At 46.8% G+C, this 16,468-nt stretch overlaps 1 protein-coding gene across 5 annotated transcripts in view; it reads left to right on the top strand.

The window, feature by feature from the left end:
- Window positions 1-16,468, top strand: part of EXOC6B (exocyst complex component 6B) — a 404,537-nt gene that overhangs the window by 235,197 nt on the left and 152,872 nt on the right. For 3 of the 5 annotated variants that reach the window (XM_059721415.1, XM_059721414.1, XM_059721413.1), the window contains exons 15-17: window positions 1,018-1,127; window positions 10,603-10,674; window positions 11,353-11,464. In XM_059721415.1, the coding sequence (XP_059577398.1) occupies window positions 1,018-1,127; window positions 10,603-10,674; window positions 11,353-11,464 (294 nt within the window). The remainder of the gene's footprint in view (window positions 1-1,017; window positions 1,128-10,602; window positions 10,675-11,352; window positions 11,465-16,468) is intronic. The other 2 variants (XM_019495636.2, XM_019495635.2) reach the window with 1 other exon arrangement.

The following is a 16,468-nucleotide window of genomic DNA, read 5'->3' as shown; positions in this document are numbered from 1 at the left end:
GTTGTTACCAACATTTAAGGCTAACGTGGGAAGCATTTCAAGTGCGCTTCCCCCAGCTTATTTTTGTCGGTTTGGATGAAGAAAATAATTTGTTGGTGTCTAGTCATTTTTGCTTTCAGAGCATTATGTGCAAACCCTGGTCTGCAGCGCTTGCAGTCTAAGACAAGGGAGATGTAAAAATATCTGCTCCCACTGGAATTTTACTTTAATTTTAAGGAAATGTTTGGATTGATCTTATTTATTTGTTTTAATTTCTTCAGATTTCTAAGCGAGCTACATCCTGGATTTTGTAAAAGCTTGTTTTCACAAAATGTGAAAGAAGGGCCAAATTTGACTGAACCAGTGTCTCTTAAAAGCGTGCTTGGCTGTGGACTCAACATCTGGTAGACAGCATGCTCCCAGCCTGGGCAACATAATTATGAATGGCAGATATTTTTTTCAATCCTCTTTAAGCATTCAGGCTTTAAAAAGTCCATTCCCCCTCCAACCTAGGGTTGAATTTCTTTCCCTCTCAGGGCCATCTGTGCTGTAGTTGAATCCAAGCTAAGGAGAGTTTTGTTGCAAGGACGAGACCTCCGCTATTGGAGGTGGAAACAGAAATGGTGGAAAGAGACTGAGGAAAGTGTCTGGTGTGGGGCACGGTGGGAAATCCAAGCTGTGGGGTCTTCCAGTGCGAGTCAGGGATCCGGGAGATGGGCATGGGGGTGGCTTTCTTCCGCCTGCTCCTTTTGAGCTGCACGTTCCCTTCCAGGCCCATTTCAGAATCCAAATCCTTTACACACCGCTGCGCCATTTGTAAGTGATTATCTGATCTTTTACTTGGCTGAACAGCTTATATAATATAAAATAAATGCTGGCTGCTTGTTTCGTTGCTCAACTTAGCTGAATATTAGAATTAATTTGAATACTTGGAACGCATTGTTGGAAAGCGGCTCCCTCGCCAGGCTTGGCCGTGAGGAGTTTCTCTCCGCTGAGTGTCTGCTGCGGGGCTCATTTGAATTCTCTTGCACTTTACAGCAACCATTTCCAAAGAAGTTCCCCTTTTCCGAGTTTGTGCCTAAAGTTTACAGTCAGATTAAGGAATTCATCTACGCCTGTCTGAAGTTCTCTGAAGACCTTCATCTGAGGTAAAGTATGACTCTACCCACAATTACTCACAGAAATACAAAGATAACTTTGTAGTTTCTATTTCTTTTCTCTGGAAAATCTCACAAAGCTTTATAAACATTTCTTTCCTTAATCCTCTGTCAGTCAAACTGATTTGGAACTGCCTCCTCCAAGCGGAAGGATGGAGATGGCACACTCCCCTCTGTTGTGATAGGAGATTATGTACATATAAGCGTCCTGCTGCTTTCTATAGGAAAAGAGCACGGTACCTTGCTGGCTTCCTTGGTGGCTAGTAAAAAATTGGTGCATTTCCTCTGGGACATCTCTGACTTGTTTGCATTGTGCAGCTTGACCCCACTGGAGAGAGGTAACCATGGCCATTTTGAGTAGACTATCAGACATGGAGGCTGAGACTTTGCTGAGCATCTGTCTTGAACAGTGCTTCTGAAAGGATGGTGAGGAGCTTGTTGAAACTAAAAATGTGGGTATCCTCTTCTGTACAGGGGCAGGAAGTACAGAGGATGGCCTATGAAACTCTTCTCCTCTTTTGGGAACTTGTAGGTCAACTAGCTTCCACCCGAATTCTTAAACCCCCAGTGCAACCTCTTTGGGAGCCAAGGGGATGTTGCATAATGGCTTTACTCCTGAAAATTCAGACTTGCCCCACTTATCCTGCTCCGAGGGACGCTTTTAGACAGGGCTTCCTCTTCGGGCCATTCCTCCTACCCTTCCCTTTGTTGCCTTCACTCCCCACTGGGCTGTGTGAAAGTGGCAATGTAGCATTACAGGCATATTGTCAAAACCAGGAGTGCACCCCACCATAGGAAAGGAGGGCTGGAAGGGATCTCTCAAGGGCATCTAGTCCAGCCCCCTGCTCAGAGCAGGTTCATCAATAACTAAACCATCCCTTCTTGGTCCTATGTGTACTATGAGAGGACAGCAACAAGCCCTGCTCCTTAATACCAGCGGAGTCCGTGCACAGCTCCCTTCTCCCCATTTAGATCGGATATCCACCTGTGCCTCTTCAGAACGGGACCTCCCCACAGACCCTCTCAGCAAACATCTGCACTGCTTTAAAGAGGTCTTGGAAAGGTCAGGAATAGTTCTATAGGCATCTGGCTATGCAACCAGTTTGTCCAGGGCAGTGGTTTTCACCCTTTTTTTAGACTCAAAGTACCCCTTGTTTTAGACTCCAGGCACCCACCCCTCCGATAATGTCAGTTCTTTGCTTTCACTTTTTTGGCCTACAGAAAACAGTAGAGCAGTTCTTCTGTAGAAAGAACTCGGTAAAAGGCCACAGTGGGGCTGAGTGGTCTTAATGGTATGGACTCCTATTTGAAACCTCTGGGTTGATCTTATGAGTCCTATTTGCACACCTATCTGTGCTAATGTTGTGTGGCACCCTTGAAAGTTTGTCAGAGCACCCCAGGTGTCATGGCACCCTGGTTAAGAGTTACTGGTCTAGGGCCAAGGACAACCATCTGGACAACTAAGCTCAGGACAGCCAAAACGCTACCACCCCAGGCCTCTACTACATGGATTAAAGGAGAAACTTCTCCAGCTGGCTATTTCAATAAATTCATGAATTTCATGAAACAGTCTTGGAGAAGAACTCCTAAAGTTTCACTTGGCAAGGGTAAGACCATAATCCCCTTTATATATAGGGGCTGACTTCAGCCAAAGGATTCAAGCTCCTTCATTTGCTGGCAGGGAAGAGGTGTACCCACAGGCCTAGCTTGGTAGAAAAGTATTTAAAAAATAAAAGAATTAAACAGCTGGAGAGATTTCCTGTTCAACCCTCCCCATTGTCCAGCCTGTGAGGTAGGTGTGTAGCATGTATACTCGGGCCCAGACCAGTCAAGAGGCTGGCTCAGGGTTGCACAGTATTGTCCAAGTCAGGAATAGAAACCAAGGTTGGAAACCGAAGGGCTGGACTTGTCACTTGCATCGCGTGCTGTCTTTGCTAAATACTCGCTGCAGTCAGAGCATTGTTTTCATTGAGCTCTGCGGCTCCAGAAATTCCAGCTCCTTCTAGATAGGTAACATCTTGGGTTTTTTTCCTTGGGGTTTTATAAATAAAGCAAACAAGGTTTGAATCTGTTTTCCAAAAATCCTGAATACTGTATTTTCTTGCATAAAACATGCACCTCCCTACCCCCAACCCAGCTGGGGGGGAATTGGGGTCCTTATTAAATGTGGAAAATACGGATCCCAAGGGGTCTGGAAATTTGACAGCAAGGATTGGTGGCAGATTAATTGTCTTGGCTCCCATGGCTCTTAATGCTACTGCCATTCCTGCTGCCAAATGTCTGGACCCCTGGGGAGCCCGCACTCTGCTGCATGATGTGGATCTGCATGCTGGATCAGGCCTGCACACAGGGTCAGGCTGCAGCTGGATTTGGCGTGTTGGATATGGCCGGGATGTAGGGTCAGACCCGGCACATGGCCTTAAACTTGGCACGTGACCCAGGATCCGGCATGCAGGGGTGGACCGAATACGCAGCCCCAGACCTGGTGCGCCAGCTCTATTCCTTTACCTGTACTACAAGGCAAGAAATCTATTTTTCTTCAAGCTGTCTGTTAAAAACCAGGGGTTTGCTTGTATTCTGGGCATGCTGCATGCAAGAAAATATTATTTACTAGCCTTCCTCTTTGCCCAGGTGCCCTAATGCAGTTTTCCCAAGAAGGTGCAAGTGTGTGATAAGTCTGGAGAACAATTATATTATTTAATTACTACAAGATGGGACTTTTTAAATCTCTGGTTATAGACTTAACAAGTAGTGACTTCTTCATGCAAAGGGGCAACCATCCATCCCTTAGGTCTGTACAGTGGGCAGCTAGCTAGGCACTCTGCTGCATTCGGCTGTCTTCCCCTTGTGTAGCTGCAGCTATTGACTGTTGCTGGAGGCTGGGCAGCGTATCAGTGGGTCTGATATTAGGTTTTGCAGTCATGGGACTGCGGGGTGCCCATATCTTAAGCTTTTCCCAGCGCGTGTGCAATGCTTTGTAGGCATTGATTTGCTTTCCTTGCTGACCAGAGAAGCTGTTGGAGAAGTCCACTTTTTTTCTGCCATGGAAGCTAAGATCCAGGGGGGGGTTTCTCACCGTCAGTACTGGCATTTAATCATCCTGCAGTGGATGGCAGGGTATTCTCATTGGTGGGCCCCTAGGGTCTTACCCCGTGGGTCGCCATTAAATATTTTGGCTTCCGAAGCCACCTTGCCCTCTGCTCTTTCTGCGAGATGGTTCCGTTTCATAGAGATGTCAGATCCATCTCGCTCCTCCAGCCCTGCTTGTCTTGGAGCGCAACTAAGAGCTTTATGCTTTTAACCATTACAGAGATGATTAGGTTTGTCAGAGAATGGAAGAAAAGTGTTCTCCTGGGTCCCACCTCGGGGCTTCCCCATGGACAAGTTATTAACATTCCTTTCAACATTGGATTTTTCAGCCTTTTTTTGGAGAGGTGGGTTGGGGTAGGTCGGGGGGAGGGAGCCGAGCTGTTGGGTTTTTCCAGCCAAACGCACCGAATATTTCTCTGAAAACCCCTGTTGACACTTTCTTCATTTCATCCTGACAGTTTGAATTAGTTTTTATTAGGAAGTTTGGCTACAAAGCCGGCAGCAAGTTTTCTTTCTTTCTCTTTCTTTTTCTTCCTTGGTTGTCATTTACCTTGCACCCTGGAGTGATTGGGGTCAGGCTGTCAATCACAGTAGGCATGAAGGTCATGGCTACTGCTATGGGATATGGGACATCAGCTGTCATTAATACAGACAGTTCTCTTAAATACTCTACAGTCTTTTCCTGAAGAATAGACCCTACGGCAGAAAACATGGCTCATATTTTTTTAAGTTATTATTCTAAACCAGCTCCTTGTATTTGTTGGACAGAAATATTCTCCTTTTATGTTGACGTGATTATGAAAGATGTTTAAAGTATTTAAACTAAATTCTTGTTTTAAACAGTGTGTCTGTGTGTGTGCGCACATGCACATTTCTTTTATTTTCCTTGACTAATTTGATTTTAAAAACCCCTCAGTTTTTAAGTATTTCTTCATTGGAACAAGTTTGTATAAGATGCATCCTGAAGTTTCCTCCCAAGTAGCTCCCCTGAAAAATTTCCACTTGTTGGACAGATTCCACCAGCTCCAGAGGAATTTCTCATTTTGAAGATATTCCTCTTGGAATCAGTAGGTGGAAAATTAAATGTGTCAATTCTATGTCGAACAGCACTTTGATCTTACAAACGTAAGGCCCGATCTCTGCAAAAACTTAAGTACAGATTTTTTTTTTTGGTGCCAAAGAAGTTTAGGAGTGCAAGTCGCTGCAGTCAGTGAAGCTTGTGCACCTAAATCATTTGAAATTCCACTTTTAAGCAACGGTGAATTTACTCGCGTGTGTAGGCCCATTGAAATCTGTTATGCATGTATAAGTGATTGCAGAAGTTGACTCCAAGGATCTGCAGTACAAGAAATAGTCGGTCTTTACATCATGGCTTGATTCGAACCAAGGATTCCATTTTTTGGACATCCTGCTTCTCAGTCTCTAAATTGATTTTTCAGGTATGCATTAGAAATCAGCATATTGTGCTGCTGGAAAGAGGAGAACAAAAGGATTGATACTGCAGTGAATGGCACGGATAGAAAGAGCCTCAAACAAGCTGTAGCTGGGATTCAGATGAGACCAAAGGTTAAAAATCCTTAATATAGTAAATATAAATACTATGGTCCTACTCCAGGGAATGAGAGGAAGTTAGGGAAATCTTTTCATTCTTGGTGACTTGAGAGAATTCACAGTAGATGCTATACTTCAAGACCGTATGCTGAGCACCCAGGTCCATGGTGACCAGAAGTTGTTACCAACTAATTGCTGACTTGGGTGGACTGAGATCTGTTCTCCCTGTCCACTCCGTGTCACAAAAATGACCAGGACCCATGAATGCGCATTGGCCCTTTGTCAGCAAGTCGTCTCATCGTGGCTCATCACCAAATCAGTCTGAGACACCTGAGCTTCTGACTTGTCCCTACAGTGTAGGTCTACCCAGAGGTCATGACTGAAGCCTCTTGGTTGGGCAGCGTGAGGAATCCTGCTCAAATTTTACCTGTTTTGTGGATAAACCCACCTTGGAGTCTGAAGTATACCCGTGTGCAGGCTGTGCGAATGGCTGTTCTGTATGTCTCGTACGTACATTAGTATCATCCCTAGTTGACTTGCCCAGCGCTCACCTAGCACCTTTATCCCAACATAGAACTAGAAGTGAAATATTTGAATATCGTATTTACTTGCATAGTGCACACACCTTTTCCCCAAAAGTTAGCCCCCCAAAACTGCGGTGCGTGTCTTAAGTGGGGAAGCTGATTTTCTGCCCGGAAAACACGGTGGGTCACATTGCTTACTAAGAAAACAACACTTAAAAGCCTCTGGAAATGATGCCATTCTCCATACTGAAACCCATCACTTACCTTATTTGTGTCACAAATTGATGTATTCGTGCATCAAAGGAGAGTCTGGAGCCAGACAGCATAATATCAGGGAGCTGAAAAAGAAAGCCCTTTGAAGCTCTGAAACACCGTGGCAACGTTGAGCATTGTCATTAAGCATCGGTGGTTCATCGCGGTTATGGTTAAAATGTCGTTGCTGATTTTAAAGGTGAAGTTAGTGACTAAAGTAAACCCTCCATTTTCGGAGTGGTCTGCCTTTTATTCCAGGCGGCATGAGGGAGACTGGTGTAATAACCTTCTGCAGAAAGCACCATCTGCACCAGAGGAGCATCTGCACGCCACCAGCTTTTCCTGTTCTGCCAGAAGCATTCGTTACTGAGGCCTGGGGCATGCATGCTGCTCCCAGCCAGTGGGGAGCTGTGCCAGGGCTGGCCAGCCAGAACCTGCGTCCGCACTGCCACCACTTCCATAATGCAGGGTAGGAGAAGCAGCAGCTGCGTGGACGTAGCTTCCAGCCACCAAGTCCCAGTGCAGCTCCTGGAGTTGGACCCATGCTGCATCTGGGGAGAGGTTGCAGTGGGGAGAAGCAGGGTGCAGCTGGAAGTTGCCCAGCCCTGGCATACCATCTCGCAGCTTAGCTGGTCACGGGCATAGCCAAAGCTCTTGGGCTCTGTGGGTTGGATCCGGGGGCTCAACAAGGCCGTATGCTGCCGACTCCTGCTCTAGTATTTTTCCATAATCCAAAAATGAGTGAAAGTTTTGAACTGGCATTTCTCAGGGCTGCCGTGAATCTACGAATCTCTGCGTTTTTGAGAGTCACGTGTATGTGTTTGCACGCCAAACTGTGCTAACATTGCATGACTACCCTGCAGCACCCCTAAGCATCTCATGGCACCCCAGTGCCGCAGCACCCTGATTGAGATTTGCTGCTCTTGGGTCTCTGGAGTGGCCACCTTTGTAGGAGTCTAAAATGCCTTCTGTGCTTAAGAGGATGATCTTATGATTATCTTACATCATTCACCAGCAGGACAAAAGGGCTTTTGGCTGTCAGGACCTGCTGCAGGCTTCACTTCTGTTCTTGCATGTAACAGGCCTGCTTTCTTTTCATTTTGAACGTGCATCTTCCTTTTCTCACCATCGGTCTCTGCAGGCTTCTTCCCCACATCTTCCCCGTGCTTGCTGTCCCTGTGCTGCTCCAGCTCTTCTAGGGCAAAGTGAAACTGTGGGATCAAAGGAGCAGGGGGGCCTCACTCCCATTGGCAGCGGTGTCTTTTACACCCTTGGTTTGCTTTTACCGGCTGTGAATTTTCACAGGTCTGGCTTCTTTCATGCTTTGGCTGTATTTAACCTTTTTATTGCTTTGTTGGCAAGAAGTAACTCCGAGCAGGGTGGGCGAGGGAGGGGAGATGGGGAGAGCTTTAGAAATAAACCACCGCTGGTGTCAAGAATGGAGCATCCAACCAGAGGCGGGCCTGAGTCAAGAGCCTGATGTCCAGATACCAGCTCCTTGGGCTGTGGCTTATGGCCGTGCTCAAACCCAAGATACAGTATGCTAGAAGCCATATAAAGAACCAGCCAGAAGAGATCAAGCAATATCTGAGAGGCACCATCCCACGCTAACAAAGCACCATGTTCATCTAAGGAAGGTCAAGAAAGAGCAACCCTACCACTGTGGCCAGAAGGACCTAGTGTGAGGCTTCAGCTGGCTGTGGGCCTTTTAAAAATGTCATCAGGAGCCAGGTCCTGCAGAGTGCTGACTGCTGACTAGTCCCCTTGATAGCAATAAGAGATTAATGTGCCCAGAGTCTAGTGGAATTGGGACCCGAATTGTAAAGGGGCATTTAAGGGGGTGATCTGTGGGTGGGCACAGGTCCTGGAGTGTGGTGGTTGAGCCCACTTGAGGTAAGGGCAACTACACGCACTCAACATCAGCGGGTTTGGGAGCTGTGGGGTGGGAAGGGGCCTGCCAAGCCGCTGCCAGGACAGGCTTCAGGGAGCTGACATGCTAGATAGCTAAGTACAGAGCAAGCCTGCCTCAGACACAAGTGGCTGGAGATAACTTGAAGGCTTTCTTTTGTTTATCCTGTCGTTCTCTGCTTTGTAATCTCGCCATTTGTCAGGTAAAACAGGATAAGGAGCAAAAGGTCACAGGGTTGATTTACCAGGAGCCCTAAAGTTATTAATGTTTCTGAACTTTCCAGTCTGAAATGTTCTTTGCTGTCCAGCTGCCTGTCATCCTGCTCTCAGAGATAAAGGCTCTGTCGTTTCAGGCCTAATGCGCTGCCGACGATAGATCAAAGGAGTCTGCATTTCACTTGCTTTCCCAAACCTGCTTCAAAAAGAAAGGATTGCACCTAGCTGGGAGGAGAGGGCAGGGCTGCTGGCCAGAGGAGCTTCCCCAGCAGTACTTTAGGTGACCTGCAAAGATGGCCTCTCTTAATGGCCTCGATTTAGCTTTTTAGTGAATGGAAAAAAGAACCTTTTAAAACCCCAAACATCCCTTCCCAAAATCCAGGCAGTGCTGAGTCCTCTACTATTAAAGCTTTGTTAGAGGATTGCATGTTCTCAGTTGTAGGAGACTGATTCAGCCAAAAAAATAGGGAGCAGACTTTCAAAGTAAGCATTTGTACACGTAATGTCCCCTCTTCCCCATCCTGGATTATCAACCAGGTTTGAAATGGGACCTTTAGGACCAGGTGGAGCTCTCAGGTGCTTGAAGGAAAAGATCAATTATGGTAATAGAAGTATAGCAGCTTGGGGCTGTTTTCAGTAGAGCCGTCAGTGCAGCGTGATGATGAGATAGCGGTGTTGCTCTGCTCGTGTGCGGATGCACCTCGCTCTGTTTGCGCGCAAGTCCATGCTTGTGAAAAACTCCAACCTTTATTAGCGTGGTAGGTATCGGCGCGTGCAAGAATTGGTAGCTGTAAACGTGCATTTGTATACGCGTGACTTTGAAATTCAGGCATGCTGTTGTCCCCCAGTTAGCTTGGAAGCGTAATTCTGTCTCCTGGTGCTACACCATTGTGTTTCTTGGGATGCGTGGTGGAGGATTACATGCAGCTGAAGAGCTAGTATTCCCTTTACTGCTGTGTGACTACATCTGCCTTTTGTAATGCCAATTAATACCAAAGGCTTGGCCCGTGCAGAGGTTGATGAAGTGCTGGGAAGACTTCTGCAGCTCAGTTGGAGGAAGGGGTCCCTCCCCGAAGCTCCTTCACTGTCCTCTGCCTGGTGGCCTGTGGCATGCCAAGGCAAAATGGTGGCTCCTTCTGGCGGCCAGGCTCCATTTCCCAGCAGCCCCTGCCTGCATGGCTGGGGCTGGTTTCCATGGAGACCCCAGCAGCAGCTGTGCTGTGATAATGGGGGGGTCAGGGTTAGGGGTTTCCGTGGAGACCAGCCCCAGCAGCGCTGGCAGGGTGTGTGGCAGGGCGCAGAGCTGCTCCAGAGCCGGGCTGGGATCTTGCAGCAGTGACGGTGTGGTCCAGGGCAGAGCTGCAGTTGGCATGCTCCGTGCAGGCAGCGTATCGCAGCTCTGCCTCGGCTCCTTGCAGCGGTGACAGCATGGTCCAGAGCCGCGATCCTCTGCCTGCACGGCCTTGCCTGGAGCATGTAGGCTGCGAGGTCCCAACCCAGCCCCGGAGCAGCTCCCCGCTCTGCTGTGTGCCCTGCCAGCACGGCTCGGGTTGGTCTCCATGGAAACCCCAGCCCTCTGCTGTCATAGTATGGATGCTGCTGGAGTCTCTGTGGAAACCAGCCCCAGCTGCATGGGCAGGGGCTGCTGGGAAATGGACTCCACTGCTGGCAGGAGCTGGCCGATGGGCTGAACTTTGCCCACCTCTGCCCTGGGACGTTAGAGGATGGTTATCTCTGAGATCTGTCCCAGTAAAATTGGAGAGCTGTGTGCTCTCGGCGGCACTGGAGTCCTTCCTGCCCTGCCATGGCAAGAACCAGGCACTGCCTTGCCAGTGGTTGCTGTGCTTTTTGGCTTGGAAAAGTGCGCACCAGCGAGTTAATGCTGGGTGAGGGGCACTGTTAACCTCCCACACCCTCTTCTGCAGATCACAGCAGAGGGCAGGGGGCAGCTTCCTCCTTAGGCTCCTTCTTCCTCTTCAGGACCTTCCCTCCTCACGGTAGGTTCCTCCACAGGTTTGCTGTACTCCGCACTGCCTCGGTATGCATGGAGGAGAGGAGGGGGAGCACTAACCCCAGCGGGGAGACCTGGGCCAGCTCTGCAGACCTTCTTCTAACCACGCACTGGGACACTGCTGCACTTGGGTGTGGTGGGGCTTTGGCAGGCAGAGCATTGAAAATCAGCCTAGCAGACAGCGCTGCACTTCTGCATTTATTGTTTGTATAAACAGCTGTTCAGGCTGAGGGATCTTCCCAAATCTGATTTGTCATGGTATAAAAATACACGTCTATAGCACTACTGTAAAAGAGGCACAGGGCCTGTGGGGTTGATTCACAGAAGCGCCGAGTTTCCACGGCTCCAGTTTGAAGGGGGTGGGAACTGCATGTAATGGCACCTCTGGTTATTGGGATCTAAAGCAGAAGGGTGGTCGGTTCAAGGTGTTAGCTTGGGATTCAGGAGACAGTTTCAGGTCCTACCTCCTTGACACGGACACTGGGTACGTCACTCGCTCTCCTGGAAGGCAGGGTCGATGATACTTCACAGGGGCAATTATGAGAATGAAGGTGCTAAAGATTTTGAGGTGGTCTCATACCGGGTAGAGGGGACCTGGGATCTCCTTCCTTCTCCTGGATTTAAAGCAGTTTGCAAATCGTTTTCTTTCAATTCTGCTTTCCAGCTCCACCGAGGTTGATGACATGATTAGAAAATCCACCAACTTGCTCCTGACTCGAACACTCAGCAACTGTTTACAAACTGTTATTAAGAGGAGAAACATAGGGCTGACGGAGGTAAGCGTTTCCCTTCCAGCAGGAAAATCCTCTCATCACAGCAATACCACGTTTCAGGTTATGTGATCTTTGTACGGCCTTCACAGCTCACTGAGGGTGCCTTGTTAATGGAGTAGCATCGGTATTGCTGTCAAGTGTTCACCTTTTAAATCCTATGGGGAAGCTCTATAGCGTTGCTGAGCTCTGTGCTTGGGGAGAGAAGAATATCTTTGCTCAGTTCTCAGCTAGTTAGTGTAACAAGGAACATATGGCAATGATAAATTCAAATAGTCTTAAAAAAAAGACTAGCATTTATATTCAGGCAGCCAGTTGGCATTGTAGTGTGTGATCAGAACAGCATTGGGTTAGGTGGTATAGTAACATGGACTTTAAAAGACAGTCCCTGTCCCAGAAATTATTTCCTGTCCAGGGACGGAGAAGTAACTTCCTACATGGAAGACACCATTCCTGATAGTTTTTCAAAGTGGTCGTGAGCCAACAGTTTTCATGTTGGCACGTGTTGTTTGCGGGAGACTTTTTCAGAAGTTAAATCAGTTGAATGTTTGTAGATTTATAAGCTGCATACACATGCGTACCATACTTAGGCCAGTGGACTTCATAATCAGAGACAATGCGCAATTCTGTAATATCTGTACTAGTAGTAGTAATATCCTTGATCAGTATTATAATTACTGATTGTGGATACCAAGATGAGACCTGATCAACATTTGCTTTGATTTAATCAAGTTCTGTACTGGCCTTCCCATGAAAGGCTCAGGGCAGCTTACAGTAAAAGGCAAAATTAATAGAAACGGAGCACAAGAGAAAGCTGTAACTTGCTTTGCCTTGAACGTTGTTAGTGTTTTAGGAATATTTCTATATTCAAGATGTGAATTGCAACACGTCAAGACCTCCCATGTAGGTATCCTCCAGTTTCCAGCTGGGATTCACCCCTGTCCTGCTCTTCAGAGTGTGAAGTATCCAGGTTGTAGCTGTATTGGTTTAAAGGAAAAAGCAATCGGGACTCGTAGTAGAGGTGATATCTTTTATTAAACCACCAGATTTTTGCAAAAAAAAATAAAATCTTCAATTGCAAGCTTTCAGGAACAAACCAGACATTGGAGAAAAGATTGTAAAAGTTCTGGGTAGAAGTGAAAGTTCATATTTCCTAGGATGTCACAGAGGAGTCAATAGATGGTGTCTTCAGAGTACATTTGTTCTTGGGGGCATATTTCTTTTCTTTCCCCTGTCCTGTTGGGGATCCCTGGGAATAAGCAATGCAATGACACTGCTACCCTGTTCTACCCGTTTTAGAAATAAGCCACGGAGTATACAGAAAGAATCAAATTCTTAGTAACTTTGTGAATGGCTCTTAATAACTTCATATTTTACCATGGTAGCTGCTCAGCCCTGCTTTAAGTATAAGCCTGATTCGGCGTGTGTTTCACTCTGGGAGGGAAGGTGATGCTAGAAGAAGAAAATAATGGGCTGAGGAGAGTGCGGAGGTGGAGGGTTTGTTCAGCTGCGCTGGCGCTGCTGCTCCGGAGCTGAAGAAGGATCCTGCAGGAAATGCCGACAGGTCATGACATTTCAGACTCCAGTTTAAAACAAAGGTCTAATTTGTCAGGAGGTGCCTGCCCACAGTGTTTTGCTTTGGAGCTCTTTTCATATGATTAAGCCTGGCTTCTCCGGCCGGCTCCACATTGCTTACAAATGAACGGTTTCAGCAGCACGTTTCTACTTTTTAATTTAAAACTGGCCTAAATGAGTAACTTTCCTTTCCAATTTAGTCACGAGCAAGTAAGATGAAACCTTGCAACTGAAAATCGATTGTTTGAGCTCTCTAGTGCGGGGCAAACATTGGCCTGTGATCCTAAAAGGAGAAGCTTGCTGAGCTCGTTTGAGGCTGTTGAAGTCCTTTTTACACGTTCTCAATGTGTTTCTCAGAGCCAGATCAAGGGTTACAACCTTGTATGCTCACGTGTCACTTAAGGCTATGTCCTCAGCTTCCCTCCTCACCCTGAGTCTGCTGTTGACACAAATGGTGCTCCTCCTTGAGCGCAGGAGAGACTGGAAAGTGGGCAGAGCACCTGGCTTGGGAGTATCCTTAACATAGTGACAACCCTATAGACACCAGCGTCTCCAAGGTTTCCTACCCCCTGCAACTATCTCTACAAGATACAGGACTCAGCTTGCGACCTCCAGTGCAAGCTTTCCATGTTGTTCTTGCATTTTACACTTTACAGTTTTCTGAAAAGTTTGGTCCACATCTGTCCATCGATTAGTTAGAGAGATATAGATAGCTCTCTCTCTTTCTCTCTCCTCTCTTCTCCCTGTGACTTTTTAATTGAAACCCCTTTGGGATTCTTGTCAAAGTGCTTCATCCATCAACAGACTCTCCTAGCTGCTGTTATCTTAACTCTGACAGTGGGCAAGATCTAAGCATCGATGGCACATCACCTGGTGCTAGTTTTTCACAGGGGCACGGCGGTACTGAAACCTCACTCTGGCTTTCCTGCAAAAGTGGTTGCTGAATATTCCTTTAAAGTAGACCACCAACCTCTGTTTTCTCCCCCAAAGCGTGCAAGCCTAGGAGCCTTCCTTTAGACAGAATTAAAAAATCCTTTCAGGAAATTGTCCAGTTTTTTGTGGTATGAGAGAAGGCCATGAAAGGTCAAGCTTTCTCTTCCCAAATATTATCCTTGTGGATTAGAATTTGTGACCAGGTAGCAGATAACAAATGCCCCTGCTCAAGTAGAGCTCAGGCAACATCTGCAGAAGTCTTCTATGGGATAAGATCTGTGAACATACTTAGAGGCTTAAACCCTTAGTAAAAAGTACAGGCTATGCCCTGTGTCTGGCGACTGGATCAGGTGGCAAGCTCAGGAGGGCAGTTCTGCAATCCTTATTCAGTTAGCTGTAATGATTGCTCAGTCCTCCATCATGTCGGTCTGAGAACTGCTAGCTAAGCATTAGGAGGAGGACCCGCATGAACAAAGACTTGAATAGTTAATTATGAGAGTAACTATAATTCTCCAAGAGAAGTGGGGAACCACAGTTACTGGGAGATGAGCAGTAAGCTGCTCTTTTTTTTTGTAGAAACGCTTTGAATATGAATGTGCTAGATGCTTGTGGGATCTGGTAGATCAGCACCATCTAATTGCTAAGCATGCTGCAGCAGGGACAATGACTTTTCCCATCTACCAATTTGCACATCACCTCTTAAGCCAGATGCATCCCAATCTCCCATCCAGAGAGACAGTAGTATGGCATATCCATTAACAAGGAAGAGAGGGTCAAAACTAATGCAGTGGTGGCACAGGGGGGTTGCAGGAGAAGAAAAAAAAACTTCCCAGTTGTTTGGGCTACTGGGTGCAGAAGCATTATATCCCAAAGTTGAGAAGGAGAGGAGTCAAGTACCAAGGAGCCAGAGGGAGTTTGAACAGTTGATATTGGTTTGTGGCAAGAGAACCAGTTGGCATGTGGGGTTGGAGATGGCTGGCACGGGCAGATTGACTACTGCAGATGGGAAGGCTGGGAGGAGCTTTGCATGGCTAGTTAGCAGGTTCTAGGCATGTCAAATGCAGAAAATGTGTCTGAAAAATTTGTGCAAGGGATAGGTGGGAAAGTGTCCTCTATCATCCAGGTGCCAGGGCACGAGATGAAACAGGGCAGGCTTCTGAAGCCTGAGCAAGGATCTTGGGATGATGTTGTGTATTCACATTAATGCGGGGTTTTTGCTGGTAGCCGCGTTGGTCTAAGGACATAGGTAGGCGAGGTTCTTTGAGTAGATGTGATCTCTTTTATCTAATAAGTGATATCTTTATCTAATAAAAGAACTCAAAGAACCTTGCCTGCCTATTCACACTAGTGGCACTCCCTTTCGGGATACTTCAGGCTATTGTGATGTAGGGCAGCCAAGAAGTGCTGAAAAAGTACGTGCAGTCTGTTTTGGACGTCCTGGTGCCGTGAGACTGGCAGAAGAGGAACCCCCAGCTAGACAGGAAATGGAAACCCCTAGCTAGGCAAGTGATATAAGCTGGTTTTGGTCATGTGGAGCACTGGTCCACTTCTGGGAGCGGGTATTTAGTTCTGGAAGGGGAATCCGTCTTCCAAGGGCCAAGCTCGCAAGCCAAATCAGGAGGGCATTATATAAACAACATGCAGAAGACGAAAAGGGAAATGAATGAGCACTCATCAAGCCCAAAATCGAGATTGCGAGAACCAGCATGCTGAGGAATGTGCAGAGAAGTACCACCTCTTCTTGTATATAACATTGCATCTTTTCCCCAAAAAGTGTTTATTATCTGCGAGGAAATCTGATAGAGGAGTTTCTTCCATTACTGGACAAAAGAGACTAAAGTCAGTATGCGATCCACAGGGAGCAAAGCAATGAGCAGGCTCAGCTCCCCAGGTAAATGCAAGAGTCTAGGTTGTAGCTGTGTTGGTCTAAGGACATCGGCAGACAAGGTTCCTTGGGTGAATTTGATATCTTTTATTAGACCAACCCAAATAGTTGGAGAATAGTTATTAAGCAAGCTTTTGAGTTCAAAAACCCTTCGTCAGGCTAAGGAAGTTTTAGCAGTTGGTGTGTGCTCTTCCTGGATGGAAAATGCAGGTAAATGCAAGAAACTCATTTACTGCAAGAAAAGACCTTTCTTTCCTTCATTTTGCCTTTCAAAAACCAGGTGTATATCTTATTCTGGGGCATGCTGTATATGAGAAGATAGAGTAATTTAATTGTCTCTATACCACTGGTCGGAGCCTGAGGATTAGATGACAGGAACCGAAATTGCTCACTTATGAACATAAATGTGATCACTTCTGGGGTGGATCTAGGGGATGTACTTGTACCCCCCCCCCCCTTTGATTTCTGTTTAAAACCCAACCACCTGGTAGTGACAGCAGCATTTCTATTCGGGCAGCAATGAGGGACTCATTTAGCTTCGTAGCTCATTATAATCTATCTGATTCCTTCTAATTGCTTTGTTTCATGATTATTAACGACCCTTTCCTTTTTGAATG

This window comes from Alligator mississippiensis, chromosome 2 (genome assembly GCF_030867095.1).
Source record: "Alligator mississippiensis isolate rAllMis1 chromosome 2, rAllMis1, whole genome shotgun sequence".
NCBI classification, from domain to species: domain Eukaryota; kingdom Metazoa; phylum Chordata; order Crocodylia; family Alligatoridae; genus Alligator; species Alligator mississippiensis.
Note: the sequence above shows the minus strand (reverse complement) of the source record. Positions and strands in the feature narration are given on the sequence as shown.